Below are 20241 nucleotides of genomic sequence, written 5' to 3'. Positions count from 1 at the left end.
CTCACACTACATAGGCTAATGTGTACTTCAAGTCTGTCATCATGGCAGTTCATCTCATCTTCATCCCCCTGCTTTAAAGGTCCCTGGCACATTCCACCTAGAGCACTTCTAATAGAAAACATCAGCTGGGGATAGAGAAGGAAAGACAACACCGCATTTGACCCTTGCAGTTTTCCTTTAACTTTTCAGCAAGTGCTTTATTTCTGTGTATGTTCACAGAATAGCTTAGGTTGGAAGGGATAGTGAAGATCATGGAGCTACAATCCCCTGCTGTAGGCAGGGTTACCACCCAGCCGTTCAGGCTGCCCACAGCCCTGAGCAACCCGGCCTTGAGAGCCTCTGGGTATGAGACATTCACAGCTTCTCTTGGGCAGCCTCTGCCTGTGCTTCACATCTCAGTATATGCATACATTGTGAGCCAGTTTTGCAGCCCCTTTTCTTTCCCTGTGTGTGCCCAAGGTGTCTTTGCAGCTTGGTTCTGAAGTGGCCAAACCATCCATGCATGACTGGCTGACCCTCTCCATAAGAACAGGCTCCAGAGAGGCCATTGCCTTTCTTCCTGTCAAAATGCAGCACCTTCATCACCATGGCTCACTGACATCCCCCAAAAAGCACCACTATACCCAACCAGCCTCAGTGGGAGCGGGAGCAAACAGCAAAGATGGCCAGTGGGCTGCTGGCAGCACTTCTATCCTTGGCTTTAGCATGGTCAGAATTTCGACTGATGGCCAATCTGCACAGAAGCACCTCCAATACCCGCAATTTTTTTCTTTTAAAATAGTGTTCTGGCACTCAATCTCTCGACTTGGAGGCAAGGGGGACCCCAAGGAAGCCCTTGTGCTAGGGCTGTCCCCAGTAGCAGACTCAGCTGGAGGCAGTGGGCTGTGAGTAGGCCTCGCCTCCTGCTGCTGCCTTGGCAGCCATATCTTCACTTGTCTTGGTTTTTCAACCTCCCCCCTCACACACAGTCTTAATTTGTTCTAGAAGAGGGCTGAAATGTGAAAGCACCAGGAAGCTCTATGCTCTCTGTTGCTGCTCACCAAAAGCAACCCCCCTCCTACACCCCAGACTTTTAGCAAGCAATTAATTCCAGTGGTGTGGAGGCCTGACTTCAAGCCCTGTCCCAATCTCCCTGACCCACCCTTCCCCAAACCAGCCAAGTTACCTGTGCTTTGAACTTCTCTTTTTTAAGCTCCATGATGTAAAATGTCTTCTATAGAGGATTAAATGTTCCCAGGCAGGTTAACTACAAAGCACAGCCCAGGCTTCTTCTCTTCACATCTCTGCAGGTTTAATTCCTCACTGCTATTCATCTCTGATGTGTGCCTTGCTGATAAGAACATTATCTTTATAAACATATGACAGTAAAATTGGATGAAGACAAAGTGTGATATGGGTCTGAACATGAGAGGGAAAGAAATTAAAAAATAAATGAGGTACTGACGAGAGAGAGATTAATGTACTAGAAATTCTGTGAGAAAACAAGATGAGAGGAGTTATTTTTGTAATGAATTTATGAATATTGGGTATTAGAATGCTCAGATTAAAATATGTGGCTAGTAAAAATATCATTGTAATCATTTTTAAAATGCTGTTTAATGGTATCAGCATCTTTCTCCAGCTGGCTGGTAATGGAGGGTAAAGCAGAGCTCGGCTGCTGCTGCTGTGCTATTAGCCAGTTTAACAATTTAATTGCACCATTCTGGGACAGCTTGTCTCTTTTTAAAAGTAATGACATCCAGGGCAAAAATAAAACAGAGCATTTCAGGTTGTTAAAATCAGCCACTGGGAGGGAAACTACAAGGTCCTTTGCATACAGCTGAGGTACAGGGAAATTACAGAAGAGTCTCACAGAGAAATCCATCTCCTGAATGGCAGCAGTAATTTTCATGGCAGTTCCCCCAGCTCTCTGGTTGGGTGCTGGGATTCTGGGCAAGTCCTTCCTCTCCTCTTGTTTTGTGGAGCTGATGTCTACAGCATCTTTCTGCCCTTTCTCCCACTGCATTTAGGTTTCTATTAAGCAGTCAAAGCTGCCACTTCCTGGAAGCCCGATTTTTGGAAGAGCAACAAGATCACAACTACGTGATACAGAAAATAGCCATCTACTGCGGAAACACCATCCTTAGCATGGAGAAAACCTGACCAAGTTTACAATGGAGTGAGGCTGTCGGAAAGAATCTGCCACCCTAATAATGAATGGGAGTTTTGTTGCTGACTGCTGCAGGGCCAGGATCTCACCCAGCAGCTGAGGTGCAAGCTCTGTTCCCATGGCCAGGACACAGCTGCCAGGCAGCCTCAAGCAGCTGCTGCCACAGCTCAGAATATTTTGGTTTCTCACTGAAATGACAAGTCTTAACTCGGATCCCCTTTTTATTTTATTTTTATTTGTTTCTAAATTGAAATTCTTGCAGTCAATAAAAACTGCACATCTTCCATGTCAAGGACCTGCAGTTGATCTATAGATTTAAAATACTCAGCTTACTGCAGTGGCTGTGCTTTCATGCTTTCTGTGTAAATTCAACTTTTGCCCTTGGCTGCAGGAAGCCAAAGATTTACATTTGTGTCAAACCACTTTCTGTGCACCTAACTGTTCTTTGTTTCTCTAGCTTGGTAACTGCAAGGGCATCTTTCCTTATGAGTGCCTTGAAGCACCCTACTTTCTCTATCAGCAGTATGAGGAACATGGGCATACAAGCAGTTACATTTACAAAAGCTGGAGTTGTCACACTGGAATGCTCAAAGCATAGGTGGTTTAACTTTGGTAGTTAGCTGCTTTATCTCTAAAGTACTGCATGCAGCTGGAAGAGCTTTGGAAACAACTAGAGGAGCACACGAGATGGGGTACCTGGCTCAACAGCAGCCTCCTGTGCTCTCTAAAGGTGCCCAGGAGGAGTGGCAGCATCGTACTGGTCCTTCACTGCTTCAGAGTATCACTGGAGAGCAAAGATGTCCTCACAAAGAGCTACTGATGCACTTCAGAGTGTGTGGCACCCATCATTTTGTCCATTTGCTGTCAAAGGTAAACTGTGCAGAAGGAGGGTATTGATGTGTTTTTGCCATTGATGAGCAGTGCAAGGTGCTAGGGAATCCCGAAAGGAAGCACAATACAAATTTTAACAGCAGCACTTTGTTGACCAGAAATTATACTTTTTTGTTTTTTGTTTTTGTTTTTTTTTCCTTCCATGATAAAAATTCATTTTGGGTCACATTGAAAATATTTTTTTGAAAAGCCCATTCCTTACCATTGAACTAAAAAAGTCTAGTATTTCTCTTCCAAGTTTCTTTTCTTTCTTCATTCTTACATCTTCACTTCTCCCCCTCTCAATTATTTGAAGTAAAAGTGCTTTCCCTGTTTGTCAGACTACAGAAGATGCTTTTCAGTCTCTGGCAACTATTTACGTTACATCACGTACACAACCTGAATACTTACCCAAGAAGGCCTAGAACAAGTCTGCTCACCCTGCAGAGCTGTGTAGTGCTTTGGCAGTACCCTATCTCTTGAGAAAGCAGATGAATGCACAATGCTGGATGCTGATGGCTGGCGGGGCGTGAGGCTGTGGTGAGACCAGTGGTCTCTGTGGGGTTTGTCTGCTGGGTTCTGTGTCGCCCCAGGGCTCAACCGATTTGTTAGGAGCCATAAATGGAGTCCAAACAGATGGGCATTAGTTCAGGCAGCCCCAGCATTCTGTAAGTGATGTGGCTCATAAACTCAGTCTAAGTCCATTTGCAGTCAGTGGGAATTCTGCCATGGACTCAGGCAGAGGTTGGATCAAATGCAGCTTGTGTGGAGGTTGAGGGATTTATAGCTCCCTCCAGCATGGATCTGTTGGTAACAAAGGCCACTAGGATACTTTATCAACTGCTCATCCCAGCACCTGGTCACTTTTCAAGATGGGTCAGAGTGAGTGAGTGTGTGAGGTCACCCAACTGGAAAGATGAGTTGGAATCACCAACAGCCCAACATCTGTAGGTCGCTGTGGACCAGCCCAGGAGCATCCTGCCACCTTTTGTGTCCATGCCTCACCCTTCATTTCTGGTCCCATCCCATTCCAGCCACCCTGCTTCTGTCCCAGCATCTCCTTGCTCCCCTGGCCCTTCAGGCCCAGCCCAGAGCAGCTCTTTTTTGGCCTCTTAAAATCCTGCAGTATCCATACAGACAAATGATTCATGTGTCATCATGTAATGTGATCAGAGTATGTAGAAAAATGCACAGAAGACTGAATTGTTTCCCCAGTGTTGGTTTTAAGGGATTATGAAGTACACCCATCAGAGCTTGCTGGAGCCAGCCTGAACCCACAACATCTTCTCTTTCCTTTTTCATTTTGCTATCCTCAAAATCCAAAGTTCCAAATGAAATATTATTCATGATGTCTTGTTCTGATGTCTTTTGCATTACTCAGATCTGAGAATGAAAAAAGATCCTCAAATTTTCTGCTGTGTTTTAAAACATTTAGTGGTTTAGGAGCTCTGGCAACCTGTCTGGTCGGTGTAGGTTAGCAGCAGTTTGGGGAGCTGGCAGTTCATAAGGTAAAGAGGGATAATGACAATAATTCCTTATGTTTGTTGTAACACTGATTGTCTGAGTCCTTTACCAAAGGAAAGATGTTTCTAATACTGAATTTAAACTTCTCTGCTGGAGCTTTTGAAGCATTATTTCTCGTCTGAACCTTCAAGGCATTATTAGACCTTATCTGAACCCTGTCAGAAACAAGTGAAGAAAGTTGAGTGGGATCAGACTCACTGAAAGCCTCATCCCTGTCATCACGTCTACTGTACTTTTGAGGATTGACACAAAAACCTCCTTGGCCATCAGGATGGGTTGGCTCATACTCATCATGCTGAAGGACAGCACTCTTGGGAGCATATTGGCCAGACCCACACCCTATAGCACTTGGACCAGATGTTTTTGGGGTACCATGGGGTAGTCTTGAGGCCTAACTAGTATTTGTTCATCACTTCTTGGTCTAAATTGCAGAAATTGCCATAGAATCATTAAGGCTGGAAAAGCCCACTAAGATCACCTATTCCAACCATCATCTCATGGTTGATGGTCATTACCATGGCATCTACCATACCCACTAACCATGTCCCTCAGTGCCTCTCAGCTATGAGAGCACTGAGTTGAAGCCTGCAGAATGATGTCTTTACACGTGGCTGTTTTTTGTGTACGTGAAGGAGAGCAGGAATATTTTTGAAGCTGCTTGGACCCATGTAATGAGGAAAGAAGTCAAACCTGGTGCAGGCGGCATCTGTGCTGCCTGTTTGGATCAGGCTCTGTGGTGACCTTTTGTGTCAAATGTGGCCAGTTTCCATTGAAAAGGATTAGCTGGTTCACTCTAAAATCAAGCCTGGGAGCAAGGGAGGTTACTGACAGTGTGGAAAAATAGCCAGACTTTCTGTGTGGGAGATGGCAAAGCTAGTGATCAAAAGCTACAATTTATTTGAGATTCCTACCAGAGTTAATGCACAGAAATCACTTTCAAGAATGATAGTAATGGTAGTAAGCCATTAATTCCAACATTGTTGCAATTGAGGTATATACATTCAGATCCAATCTAAGAAAGGGTTTTGAGTTCAATTATTTTTGTCTTTTTAAATCCTTTTTCATGCTGACTGTTGCTAAAAAAAAAGAAGCGAGTGCAAATTGTCATCTGTGGCAGACTTTAAAAAATAAAAGGCAGTTTGTTTCAGAAGCAATGGTCAAGGAGTAGGAAGATCCGTGCCTACCTTTTAGGTTGCCAGTATCTTACCAACAAGATATACTTTGCTCAACAATTTTCCTGCAGACACAACTCATACAAACATGACACTCTGAATTAAGAGAAACAGGAAAAAGGGGGAATGAATCAACACAAGTTAAATCATATTATGCAGAAACAAGGCACTGACTACAGCATTCGCCTCAACTGATGCTTTTAAGCACTGCTGTTAAACCTACATATTATTTTGTATTTCACTTCAATGTATTTCTTTCAGTTACTGGTGTCTACTGAAATAGTAATAAATGTGAAATTTAAATAGGCAAGTCTCTTTGGTTGTGTGTAGAAAATGCCTCTACAGGAAGCAGTAGCACAGCTCATTTTTATTGATGGTTAAAGGACAGAGTGAGACACAGAGGTCCTTGTGATATTTCATAACCCTGCCATTTATCATTGCCTATTGGATACTAATTCCTGAGGCAGTGTCTGTAGACTGCAAGCAGGAAATGATTATATTTTTATCCAGAGTTTCACTATAAAAAATAACCCAACAGTGATCTTGCAGTCTAAAAATTACTACTGAAGCTTCTTTCCAGATTTGTCACACATCTGCCTGATAGTAAGAGCTCACCTAAGGCACTCTGCATGTTATTAATATCATCCCCATCAACTCTCATCAGCGTCACTGTTAACATGATTTAATTCTCATTCTCACAAATTGGATGTAGACAGACTTTTCTGGAGATGCTGCCCAAACATGACACAAGAACCAAAGGCATAGGAAGCCCACAGCAGGGGAGTGGAGCTGGATGCTCTTTAATATCATTTCCAACATAAGCCATTCTATCATTCTAACAAGAGATGGGGTATATATATGGAAATAAATTCAGGATCTGTCCTGCTCTCAGACAGGACCCCAGCACCTACTGCAGGAAGAAGATGCAGTACCCCATTCCATCCAGGAAGGACAGACCTATTAGTCTGGTCACCAGGAATACTCTATGCAAGAGCTGAGCAGAAACATTGTCCTGGTTTCTTTGAGCTTTTTGCAGCTGGGAGGTGTTGTCAGACTCCTTGGTGGGAGTCCTGCAAATGAACACTAGTGAAAGGGAATCCAGAAAACTGAATCCTGAAAACTTTGTATTTTGTTTCCTTGGTCTCTCCTGATCAGAAGGAAAGAGTGGTGGAAGAGAAAAGCTTTTATGTGAGACAAAGTCCTGAGGCAAGCTGTGTGCACCAAGCCTCTGCCACACTTTCAGATCACATTGTAAGAGCAGTTGCCTCTGACAGGGTGACAGTATTAACTGGCAGAAAGCTCAGGCTTCAGCTGGGTGCCAATGCATTACAAACAGGAGCAGTTCATCTGAATGGGGAAATTAGCTGGATCAGCTTTTGCAGAGTAAGCCATTTGGCAAGGATCATTGTGGAGCAGCTTCCTATGGTGGGCATTGACTCTGCACAGGAGTGTTCACCTGGGGAGCTCTGCTGGCAGTCACCCACTGCACTGCCTCATCGCCTTTTACAGCCTGTCTTTTAAAAGCTGTGGTCTGCAGCTCCCTATTATAACACAAACCATTTCCTTTTAATTTCTCAGAGCAGAAAAGCGTGTTTACATCAAGTCCCAAACATCTGTTCTTTCTCCCAGAATGATTTTAATTACTGGAATAGAGAAAGATGGGTAGGAAAATAGATGTCTATCCTGCAGGAAGAGTAGAAGTGGGAGAAAATGGAAATGTATAGGATGATATGAAATATTAATAGTATCTTGGTAATGGAGCCAATAGCTGTTCTCCTGCTTCCTGTCCAGCATGCTAGTTTAATGTCTGTTGTGCAGAGTGTAACTTCTGGCTGTCACACATGCAAAATGTTGTATGATCACAGTGCGCAGGCCCAGCCAAGTCCCAGTACTTCACCAGTCACTGCTCCATGTAATGCAAAATGAAGTGTTTTAGAAGAAGCCATTGCCCAGTTCTGGCATTTTCAAGCTCTTCTGGTTTGTGAGTCTTTAAAATCTCTCTGTGGCCTGTGAGGACCCCCTTAGAAATCTCATACATTGCAGAGCAGTGCACAGAATCATAGAATCACAGAATCATTAAGGTTGGGAAAGACCACTAAGACCATCTAGTCCAACCATCAACTCATCACCACCATACGTGAACTTGCTCTCCCTAGTTATAATTCATAGACCTCTGAGAAATTATCCCCATGTCTTTACAGGTCACAGGCTGAGAATGAGTGGTTTTGAGGGCTGGGATTAAGCTGGATGGGTTCCCATCATGGAAACAAGATGTCTGAAAGCATTTGAAAGATGTGGCACTAGGCATCAGGGGTAGCTGTTGCAGAGAGGTGAGATCACTGGAGCTTTCCACCCTAGCTCAATTCGTGACTTTTCTGGGCCCTAAGTAAACAGCCTTTGCTCTGCTCTTGCAATGTGAACTCAACAAACAGATTTTTCATCCTTCCTAATGCTAGAATTTCAAGGTACGCAGGCTTTTATTCTAACACAAAAAAGAAGCACATAATCCTTTTTTTTTCTCTGACTGTAATCTCAGTCCCAATTTCCTGCTCCACAGTACACTGTAAAATCTATACACCTGCCTCCTTCAGTGCCATAATGAACAGTGCCATGACCCACAGCCGTTCTGTCTTCCCAGTGAGCAGCAAAACCAGCTCTGTAATTCTTCCAGCTGCAGAACCTGGCTTTCCCCTAATGGTCAAATTACTCCCCTTTTTTAGGCTGGTCAGGTAGAAAACTGATAATGCAGACATTGTAAGTCTGAGACATTAGCACATTAGAGACAGTATCCTGTGGATTTCTACAGAACTTGCTTCCTACTTAGGATGATTTTCTAGTTGGCAATCAGCCTAGCTAAGTTAGGTAGAAGATTTACCACTGAGTTCTGCCTTGCTTTGTTTCTTCCTTAACCATGCTGGAATAAGAGTTTTAAACAACTAAGTTGGTATTTAATTTTGCCTTTCTTGGAGCTATGTCTGCAGGGAAGGTAAGAGCTTCTCTCTGGGTCCCTCCAGAAGGCCATTTATAGAGGGCCAGACAGTATTCACATGGAGCCACACTCATAGAGGTTGGAGAGCCAATCACCTCACTGGCCATGTCCTTGGATGGTCCAGGAAATCCTCTCCTGCCTCCACCTGTCCCCCTGCCTCTCTAGTACTCTGACCAATGTGGCTCCAGGGCTGGAGTTTTGCAGAAGAGACCATCTACATTTGCTGCTTCTGCATTAGCCTCTCAGTTGGTATTAGTTACTGAATGTCACTTCTCCAGGCAAACACATTGCCAAGAAATCCCTTTAAAATGGTGTCTTGCTGTTCTTTGTAGCTACAGACTTCATAATTATGAGCCAGTTCTCATGCAAAAAGTTCCTCTAGATTCTTCCTTCTTACATTTCATCATTTCACAGCAGAACTTCTTGGATAGAGGGCCCCATGCTCATTGTAGTAGAGATCTAACTTTCAGGCTTCATTTTTAAAGGTCTCATCAAGGTTTAAAGATGGATAAGATATTCATACACATTCTCGTTCTAGGAAAGGAGCAAGAGGAATGAGAGGGGCATGAGAAGGTGAAGGATGTCTGGTGTTGAGAAGCAGATGCAAAACAGTGAGGTGGTGAGGTGGTTGGAGCACCTTGAGGGAGTGACAGCTCCTGCAGCTTTGTGTGAATGCTCTGCAGCATGGGAAGTGGCCAGTGGAAGACACAAGCTTGCTGTGAGGTACACTTTCACAATGTGGTTAGTCATCTCCTCTTCTAGATCCGTGTTTCTCCCTGTGCAGAAAGCTCTTCTGGGGGCTTTGTGGTAGAGCAAAGAAGCATCTAAGCAGCTTCATTTCTGATGTGAGAACTCAAAAGCAAGCAGTCTTAGTGGAGATTTGTTATCCAGGCTGTTACAGGAACTCCTCCTTGCTCATCAACCTTCCTGCCTTCCCCAGGAATGGACAGGAAGCTTCTGATTGGCACAGGCAGATCTGCTCCAATCCCATCTCACAGGGACATGTCACACAGCTTGGGGTGCAAAGGGCTTACAACAAAACCCAAGCTTCAAGCACACACGTGAGAGTAGGCAAAAATAGTAATAGTGCTTCCTGTCCCAACACCAGCCAAAGAGCTTCATCACGACAAGGGGAGCAACCACCACCCTCTCTTTAAGGAGCTGCTAGTTGAGCTCTGCCCATATACTGTGCACAGGTATTCATCTCAAACTTCACTGCAGACTTACAGAAATAGCAAACAAAATCTTATGTCAAGCATAAATGTCCTAAATGCTATGTTTCAACAGCATCATTTTCTTTCTCTGTATCTGTCATAATCTGTGCAGCTCTTCAGGTGTGGGAAGGAAAATAGGGCAGATGGTGGCAGATTTTGGAGGAATGAGGCCAGAGGAGACATGAGGACTCAAATCTTAATTTTTCCATCAGTTGTTTTGTCTTTATTTCATGGCCCTCTTAAACTGTTGCCACCATATAGCTCATGTTGCCCTGGAAAGCGCCCTGACTGCTTTCACTGCTGTGCCATAGGCTGATTACGGTCGATGGTTAATTTGGAGATGTGCTCATAGAATGAAAAGACAAAACAAAGCATAAAAAATTATTGAGCTTGCCTGGGGAGAATAAAGCAACTAAATCCATCTTGTAAAGATAAGGTAAAGGAGCAGCAGATGGCAGATTTACACTTTTATGCTGATTCTGAGAATAGCCTCAAAAAGGGTCTGGCGATGAAACTGTTTTTATGTTACAGTAATTAACAGAATGTGTTTGCTGTGAAAAAAAGAATCCAGAGACACAGAAAGGGGTACAATTAAACATTCTCTTTATTGGGGCCTTGCTCCGAAATGACACACGTGATAAATCTGGTTTTTGCACAGTGCCCATCGGTGCTGCTAATGAGAAGACCCACAGCCACGTTTTACACTTTTATTTGGATTTAGATCAACAACACAGATAAGATACTTTGGTCAAACACAAGAACAGGTTGCTGTGCCGCTCTTTCCTGGCTGCAATAAACATTGTAATGTGGAAAAAAATGCTGGTTCTCCTGGAACACCGAATGCGAACTTCAGATTGGCACACACAGCTAATAAATACATCGTATGCACTTAGTACTTTAAAACAGAATTGCACATGCAAGATGTAACCAGGCTACTGACCACCTTCACCATTGTCCCCATGTTTTTATTTTTATGCTCTTTTCTTGCCTTATTCACAGCAAGAAAGCGTGTAATATTTGCTGCTCTACTCAGTATTTCAGTGGTTAGGTTGGTGGATGTGACACATTTAGAGAAGGTTACATTGAAGTCCTTCCTGCCACAACTGGCACCTCCTCTTCAGAACAAATTGCCACAGTATGCACCATAGGTAGCAATGGTGACACACTCAGGTGAGGTGAGGGCTGCCTAAAAGCTGACGAGGAGAGGTTCTTACCAAGCAAAGGTATAGCAGAGGGACTGGCATAAATGCAGTTCTCACAATATCAAGAGTCAATACTACAACTGCACAAATAATGACATACCAATAATATATTGTACAAGCTTATACAGCAACACATGTTGATTTGCAACATTGTACAGTTTAAATCTAAAGTGCACAGCCTCAATCTGAGGTGACAAAACAGTACTATCAATATAATAAAGGCAACACAATTACAGACACTATTTCCTCTTACTTCATGTCCTCATGATATTATGCTGAATTAATACTTCATTTATTTTAGATTAAATTAATACCACATTGCACATTGCACTTTTTATTTTCTCTTCAAGTATGTTAGAGCCAGCAAAACAATATTGCTTTACAAACACAAGTTGGCCACATAGGCAAAGTTAAAACCAAAACTCTTGTAGGGTTATAAATAGACAGACCTGAGCCCCATAATTCCTACCCACACTTCCAGCTGTAGAAGGGGAAAAGAGAATAAACTTCAGCTGCCATCTCAGAGCCACTGCTAATGGTGAGGAATGGGGCAGCAATGAGTTCTGCAGGAGTCGTGCCCATGGCTTCCAAGGCTTGAGAGGCTTCGCATGGCCTGTTCTAGGCAGATGCGGCCTAAGCTCACTCATTTTCTGTCATTTCAAAAGTTGTAGCAAACAAGGACATAGTCCAGTACTGGGAGAACCTTTGACAACACAGTTTGTTACTCAAACTCAAACAACAACCCTTAGCAACCTCCAATACTGCCATCTGGATTATGGTCGTGTTCAGTTTAGGCCTCGTCCTGCAGACCTGTATATCCATAAGAAGCCTTTCCCCTTTTAATGAAGCTTTCTTTAGAAAGCATTCCAGGCAACTCATGTTTTGTGCAGTTTTGCACTGCTCAGAGCAGAAATGGTTATGACGTAAGAACTTGGACGTGTGACTTTTTTGGATAGGCTTTTTTACCACAGGACAAAGAAACCATCCAAATACAACCTAATTTCAGTCTTGGTTAGCGCTGTAGATTGATTGTGCGTCTGCTTAGTTAGGCCAAGTGGGAAACATAATTAGGAACAATAGCATCCTATTGTTGTACTGTAATTGATCTTACTAAGTGATTTTAAGAGCTGCAGTACTCTCGAGGTTTTTCAGTAATCAACCCTGGAGACCTACAATCCACGTAACATGGAGAAATGAGGTTTGGGTACCTCTTCAGAATGTATGTGGGCTCGTGATTTAAAATAAGCAGTAATAAATATTTGAGGCACCTCCATCAAAAGAAAAAAGAATTCTAGTTAATTTTCAGCTTCTGTCCTTGCAGTTTTATAACCCATATAAAACAAAAATATATATTTTACAAAATAGGGTTTTTATATATATATATATATATTTCCTTTTGTAAAACTATACCTATTTAAATACATTTGAAATACTGCTATAGGTAAATTAGAAATTCTGTTCTAATACTATGAAAAAGGCAAAATACTTCCACTTTTAAACAAACGGCTTGTATACTGTTTCTCACTACCCTCTCCCTATTCCCTTAATTTTACTTTGTCACCATCTGGGGCAAATTTGGCACCATTCGGTCTGACTGCTTTTAATTTAAAGTAGTCCCTGTGTTGAAATTTGGGATAAAATTCCTCATTTGTTTCAATGCAGCTTTTTGTGTAGCTAATTATTAACGAGGTATTCTAAAACTCAGGAAAGGACTTTAAAGGAGCCATGTTTTTTTTGATTTTAAACTGTACTCTACTCCAACGCCACAATATAGAAATAGATTTACTTTGGAACAAACTACAAATACATTCGCACAGTTTGTGACAACTTAATTGTCTACTTAGAGGTCCAGGAACAGCCTTTCACACCCGGTTATTATAAATCTTGTCCCAGGCGCTCTATTTCATCAATCAGGAAATCAATGTCCTGATGAGTTGCTGCTGGGTTTGAGATGACCATCCGGAAGAAGTTCACTTTGTCTCCCAGAGGCTGATAGCTCACCATAGTTGTCCCATATTCCATCATCCTGGCTTTTATCACCGGTGCCACCTGCAGTGGTGTTCAACAAGAAGCAGGGGATGATGACAATGATTACTATTATTATTACTAAAAAGCAGAGGACTTTTTTGTTTGTTGGTTTCTTTTTTTTTTTTTTTTTTTTTTTTTTTTTTTTTTTTTTAAGGATGAAGAGCTGTAAGAAGCTGTTACAGTGAAAATCGGTCCAATATTGAAAAAGCAGTTAACCTCCATTAATAAATGGCTAAGGAATAAATGGCTCATTTCAAAGATACTGGATTTATCCAGATTCTTTGTCCTGCTCTTCAAATTGCTGGGGAATTTCCCTCTTACTTTCTCAGTTTTGCTCACAGGCAATTAGCGCATGGTAACTGGATCTTGTAGTGCTCAAAACAAGTTGCTTTCCATCTTCTTTTTGTATGGCAGAGTGCATACAGATTGCTATGCCTGCGGGGCTCACTCATTGCTGTTTACGTTAACCTCAGTAAATATACACAGGGTTCCAGTAAGAACTCTAGAGAAGAGACCAGCTCAAGAATACTGAACTTGGAAGCCAAAGTTTAGTGGTGCCAGACTAACATTCAGCAAGATGACCATGGAAGTATCATCTGCCAGAACACAGCCAGGTGACCAGACCCGACACCCTGAGGATCATTTCTGGGCCTGCCTGCCTGTAAGGTCTTTGCTGCTCGGTGCACGACACCCTGGGGACGCTGCTTACCTTCATGAGGCGGCTCATCCTTTCTTCATTGTCTTCCATGCCACGCAAGCTGGGAGGTATATACCAGAAGCAGACGTTTGTGTGCTGAGGCTAAGCATAGAATAACAGCGGTTTACACTGTAAGAAATGCTCGCAATATCTCAATTGCAATTAAGCTCATGCCTTCTCCCCCTCTCATGCATCATATTCTGACAGCAATGAATGGTTTTCATTACCGTGGTCCACTGAGAGTCATCATCGTTATTAATGCAGAAAGGGTAATTTTAGGCAATTTATTCCTAGGATGTCAGTTGCAGAAATACATCACCCAGCTGTGCAAATATATTTACCCCTTGCTGAGAAGCATCTAGATTTTGTAGGTGCTCTCCCCCCAGGAGGCTGAAGGGAATGCATGGATAAGGCAAAAGACTATCAGAGATAATTTAGAGGTGAGGACTGTATTGTTTACTGTTATTACATGACAGTATAATGCAGAATCCAGCCCTGTAAACAGTAGTCACAGGTGGTACATGAAATAGTCTACATTTTTGTACATATAATAAAATTTATTACTGCTCTGTTTGATTCCACTAGCTTCTGTATTAATATGCATGCATAGCAGCATCTTAGCTAGTTTAACTTAACGTGGGAGCACTAAGTGGAAAGGCAGAATTAGCTGACATTCTGTGTATTTTTGCAGCCTCCCAGCAGTTGCTTTCCTTGCTGTGTTCCTCTCAGCTGAACATGTGAGCTACAGCAGTTCTGACTGCTGTCAGTATCTCTACCCATCATCAGACTCAATGGACCAAACTCAGTGGTGATGTGAGAGGTGTGGGAAATAAACTGCATAGCGATACGTCTGAAGGAACATGGTGTTACTGCTGCCACATGAGCCCAAGCAGCACCAGCCTTGTGTCGCGCTGCAACCCGCATTCCTAACAGACCCTAGAATTACAAAATGACAACTGCTTTTTACTGTTTGAAAGCTGGTTCTGACTGTGCATGTTCTGCTTTATCCTGAGATGTCACTGTTTAGGTTCAGTGGGGTGACACTGTACAAACTGGTCCCTGGATCCCCTAAGGAAGAGCATTATCAGCACAACAACAGGTTTTGATACAAGGGCATGGTGTTCTATCACATGCTGTAGGTTTGAACTGTTGGTAGCGTCCCAGTATCTACTGTAGGTTCAGTTGACCAACTGGGAAAAAAGCAGTTATAGTACGTACCTTTCCATCAAACACCATTTCATACCCTTCTCTGTTCTTTATTTTGTTGTATAGATATTCTGCAAGTTCCAAGCACTTATCAATTTGAGCTTCAAATCCTGTGGTTCCCTTTAGAGAAAAGGGGAAAAAAAGACAGACTGTTCTGTTACCAGACAGAGCAAAAGGCCCGTGCAACATCCACTAAAGCCCCACCATGGGTCGCCTCTCTGAAGTCAGTGTGGGACAAATTTAATGATTCAGTTTTTTCATGTGAAGGATGCTCTCCTGTGTGAAGCTCATGCAGGTCTTGCCACTGGCTCCTCTAATGCTACCTCTGCAAATAAGCTCTCAATACTACCTCAGCTCTCAGCAAAACACTGGTAGCATCAGTGATAAGGGTGCTCTCAGTGATGGGTTTTGCAGAGCTGCCTGGGCTGGCACAAAACTGTGTCTCCACAGGAAGATGCTGAGTTCCACACATGGGGTGTTATAGGCCATTTTCAGAAGAGGGGACTTAAATCTTTGAGAGGTGATGAGATGGGGCTTTTTCCAAGAATCATTTTTTTAAAAAATAAACACAAAAAACGTGCTTTCAGGGATGAGCCCGATGCCTGTGGAAATGCACATTTTGTTCAAATACTGCCCTGCTTCCCTAGTGTTTTTCTTCCTTTTATTCTAATTGACACCACATCAAGTTAGAAGCCATGTCTGTGAGACCCCCACAGATCCTGCTTTTTCTTCTCTGGCAGAAGTCCTAATCCTCTGCCCGTGACATCATGATTGTTCCTGCAGTCACCAGCTGAGATACTACAAACAAAGGACCCAGCTTGAAGAAGGAGGAAGGGGAACCATCAGCTGGAATAGATAAACCACTTAGGAAATATACATCCTATTTTGCAACATTAGTATTACAAGTGGGGTGTGAGAAGAGAAAAAGCAGTACAAGGCATATTGAAAATATGGAGTTTAAAAGAAAAAATGTCTCTGAGTAATAGTGAAGCATCCTTGCTAAATCTATTCTGGCAGTGCAGAACCGACTTAAAAGCCCGTGTCATTATCCCTCTGTGTATCGAGATTTTGAAAACCAAATAGAGCTAGCACAGCCCGGGGAGAAAGGCCTGCAGCTAAAGAGAGATGTGGCTACAACTGCCTGCAGCCTGGGGACCCCAGTTAGCACAGCAGCTACTGCAGCCACAGCAGCCTGCATTCTCCTCTCCAGAACCCCACACCTCCAGCCATACTGCATGTCTGTCTCTGAATTGTTTGGAGAGTTTTAATGAAGCACATGAGGATCTTTTAAGGCTTTCTGGAAATGAAAACAGTGATGTAATCTCCTCTGAACAAACCTGGGGCAACTTGACACAAAAAGATTGAGTAAACATAGGAAGAACTTATTTAGCAATATTGTACAAGTGCAGACGAATTAATCGTTAGATCTGGTGTTTTCAGATTCCCAAGAGAACAGATTTTGATGAGTTTTCCCCAACTCCTTCAAAGGGTGGCCATGTATCTCATTTGTGGAATGCAACTACATATTCCAGTCTCAATTTGCCATGTTTAATTTCTGAATGTCTTTAAAATAAAACATCTTTTTACTTCCAGAAATGCACATAACAACATCCTTAGATGTATGATTTATGCTGTTAGACTCCTACAGTTACACAAAGCAAATGTTATGCAAAGCCATGGAGTTCAAGTTTCAAAATCACGTGCTCTTCTTTGAAGCTAAATTGTTAAAAGTATAAAAAAGGGAAAACAATAATATTCTTTCTTTCATGTTATATATGGAAAATTCAGGTCAGGTAGTTTCTAGTATGATGATTTCAGAAGAGAAACCAGTATCTGGTGTGCATTATTTTAATGCAAACAAGTATATTGCAGAAGTCTTACCTTTGCCCTCCACATCAGCCAAAGCTTGAAGACATCAACGTGCCGCCCACATTGCAAAGCCTTGTCCCCAGTGTCATAAGACAGGTCGTAGTGCTTGTCTTGTTGAAAGAGGTAGGATGCATGCATCTGATTGCAGCTCTGCATCAGTCCCTTATAGAAAGAGAGACACATAAAAGTCATTCTGGCACTCTACTGTTTTGAGGGTTGTGTTGGGTAAGGGGCTGCACAGCAGAAACTACAAGCACCCAGATTCAGCAAAATATGTTTCCAAGGGCAAGAGGAAGACTGGAAGAAAAAAGGGGTACCAAACTTGGTTGCTCAGTGGCCTAAGTCTTCCTTGTTTCATTCAGTGCCTGGGACACTGTTTGGTACCTGACCCAGCAATATATAAGCCACTCTCAGAGGGAGCCGAGGTTGTTTTTAAAAAAAAAACTCTGGACATTGTGCTTCTTAGCATCATTACACATAAGCTCACTTTTGGATCTCACTCTCTGCTCCTTGTCTTGGTTCCTTTTCCTCCTTTCCTTGCAAAGCATTCCAAAGAAAAGCCTAGTTGACTCAGATCAAGCCAATTTCATGATTAATGTAAAGATTTTTGCACCACATTTCTAGTTTGGTCTCTAAAATTCTGCTTGTCACTGTTTCTTTCATTTTTTTTAGAGGCCCTGTTCTTGTCCAAGAAATCAGCAATGCTCAGATTGGATGCTTAAATGGCAGGGAAAGCCTTGAAAAAGAGCACATGGCCTTTAAAGAGCCAGCTAGAGCTGTTTCTGGACTGGCAGACACTGTTTAGAGATGCAGCTCAGTGGGAGGGCCAGCAGCCAACAAGGTGTAGAGCCTGGCCCACAAAAGCATGAGGCTTCCTTTTAGTTTCTTAAGTGAAATGCAGAAAGTCATGTTCTGGTTTTAGTGAAGTCCTCAACCAAGTTTAAGATATACCTTGTGGCGGTTGCTAAAAGTGCAGTTTCCAGTCCAATAAGACTCCAAACTTTGCTGTTCATCATTAAGTCAAAGCTTTACATATAACTCAAAACTGAGATAGTAAAATGCGGGGGGAGGCAGGGAGAAATTGGCTTTCTCTAATCTGAGCCATCTGTTCTCACCAGAGGTCAAGGATGGTACTGACTTCAACCAGGTGGGATTTGTCTCAGAGGACTGACCCAGAGGGCAAATGAAAGCCAGCTTCTCTCTTAAGCGCAACCACTTTGTGTACAATCTGTCGTACAGCTGTTAGCAAAACAGCAACCAGCTTTTTGATAGCTGATCTTCTAAGTAGTGGTTGTATAGCAGCTGCCCCAGTAACTGATGGTTATATGAAAATTATAGGCTTGAAGGGTAATTCAAGTTCTAGTACTACTTCTTCCAAGTGAACTTAGTCCTCCCTTTTTATTTTCCATGCGCCCCAAAGTGGATATATGGATCAGAGCTGGACTGAAATGTCCATTGTAAAAGTCCAGGAAAAGTAATGATGCCCTGATTATGGATGAAATGTCATGCTGCATTCATACCACAGCATTCACTCTAAGAGGATGAGATTTTCCTACCACTATGTTTTACACCACACAGAAAACAGCAGGCTTACACAGCTATGCACCTACAACTGTACTACAGGCATTCTGAATGCAAAGCCACAAAACTGTAAATATATTGCCATTAATTAGACATATCATTTCTGACTGATGACTGCTTTAATTCCCTTTTACTCAGCCTGTGAGTAGAGAGCTGTTTCTCAGTTTCTCATTGCATTAGCAACTATCAGCTATGACACACATATGAAGAAAACATCCAGGAGAACCAAAATGTCAGACAGGGCCAGAGCAGCAAGGATTTTGGGACGTACCTCTTCCCTCACTAGCAGGGCTGAACACTGCAGTGGGACTCCCATCATCTTGTGAGGGTTCCAGGTCACTGAGTTGGCCCTGCGACAGAAAACCATGTGAAGCTCAGACACAGTTCCACTGCAGTAAAACCATGAAGACATTTAGTGATGGTCAGAATAATAGTGAACAAGGAATAAAGTGCACCTTCTTTTGTTTGAGGAAGTAAAGCTGAAAGTAATCTTGGCTGAGAGTAAGAAAGCAATGCCTTCCTCAGGGGCCTAGCTCTGGATTGCTTTTGGATGGCCATTTTGGCAACTTATCACAGGATAACTGCTCTATCCACTACACTTAATTAGTATTAATCCTTCTGGAGAGTTGTCTATACTTTATAAACACAGGGTCAACTTTTCAAAAGCACTCACTTGACTGATGAACTTTCTAAAAGCAGCAAATACACAGGCAGGGAGCTGGCAAAGTAGCAGATTCCCTCCCACTGATTTCAGTGTCAGTAAGATTCCAGTTGAAAATTCCTTTACATATTTCTGGGTACCTCTATGTCTCTGGCTAGCTTGGAAAACCTGTCCAGAAGTAATTTTTCTCCTTGTTGTGCTGATGGTAATTTTCACAGTTCCTTAACACTGGAGAATCAGGTACAAAATTACCACAGCAATAAACACAGAAATCATTCAGCCTTCTACAGAAGAGCCTGAGCCTGACTCTCCTCAGGACATACGCTCTGCAAAAACAGCAGTCAGCCCAGGTCCTGTGAAGAAACAGGGTGCTGTCACAGTACAGACCAGAGAAGAGACGTATGGGACTTTGGTGAGTGCTGAAGGGCAGACTGTCCAGTAACAATGTTTATTGTTTAAATTTTGCATTATGCTTGACAGTCTATTTGCTAATTACTGTTATTACATATGATGACTGGCTGATAGATGTATACATTTGCATCCTATTTGGCAAGCTGACAAGGATGCACAGAGAGCATGATTTTATGTAGTGCAGTGATTTGAGTTTTGATGGTGTGCATTGCTATAAATGAGTCAACTGGACATGTAATCATTTAAAGGATGCACTTACAGGTAACATTTGTGTGAACAGAAGTGAGCATGTGAGAATGTGGCAGTATTTTCCTTCGTAAGTTTGGAGACAGTGTTATAGGTTTATGCTTGTCCTTATCATTTCCTACCAAATTGCTCTCACTCCTTCAAAGCAAGCAACTCAAAAATGCACAGGGACACTGTGAAACATTTCTGTGCCTTCTTCTCTGCTGTTTAAATGGGACTGCACAAGTGCCTGATGCAAAATCTGTAGGAGATGATAGTCTTCCAGAGGCAACATCTGGCCACTTGGCTTGGCTTCATGAATACTTGGCAGCTTTTAATCGGCTCAGAGTCAGCCATCTGATTACAACATCAGAGCTAATGATTCTGAACATGCACTCGGGTCCATGAATTTCCTTTGATATGGTACTTTTTCATTTTTATCT

At 42.5% G+C, this 20241-nt stretch overlaps 1 protein-coding gene across 1 annotated transcript in view; it reads right to left on the bottom strand.

The window, feature by feature from the left end:
• Positions 1 to 10504: 10504 nt before the first annotated feature.
• Positions 10505 to 20241, bottom strand: part of GAD2 (glutamate decarboxylase 2) — a 32598-nt gene continuing 22861 nt past the window's right edge. The window contains exons 12-16 of the mRNA XM_072330323.1: positions 18773 to 18851; positions 16933 to 17082; positions 15064 to 15171; positions 13858 to 13947; positions 10505 to 13169 (exon numbers count right to left, since the gene is read on the bottom strand). Coding sequence (XP_072186424.1) covers positions 12996 to 13169; positions 13858 to 13947; positions 15064 to 15171; positions 16933 to 17082; positions 18773 to 18851 — 601 coding nt within the window. The 3' untranslated portion in view covers positions 10505 to 12995. The remainder of the gene's footprint in view (positions 13170 to 13857; positions 13948 to 15063; positions 15172 to 16932; positions 17083 to 18772; positions 18852 to 20241) is intronic.

The sequence above is a fragment of the Excalfactoria chinensis genome, chromosome 2, assembly GCF_039878825.1.
Source record: "Excalfactoria chinensis isolate bCotChi1 chromosome 2, bCotChi1.hap2, whole genome shotgun sequence".
In the NCBI taxonomy this organism is placed as follows: Eukaryota; Metazoa; Chordata; class Aves; order Galliformes; family Phasianidae; genus Excalfactoria; species Excalfactoria chinensis.
This window is presented reverse-complemented; position numbering and strand designations above follow the sequence as displayed.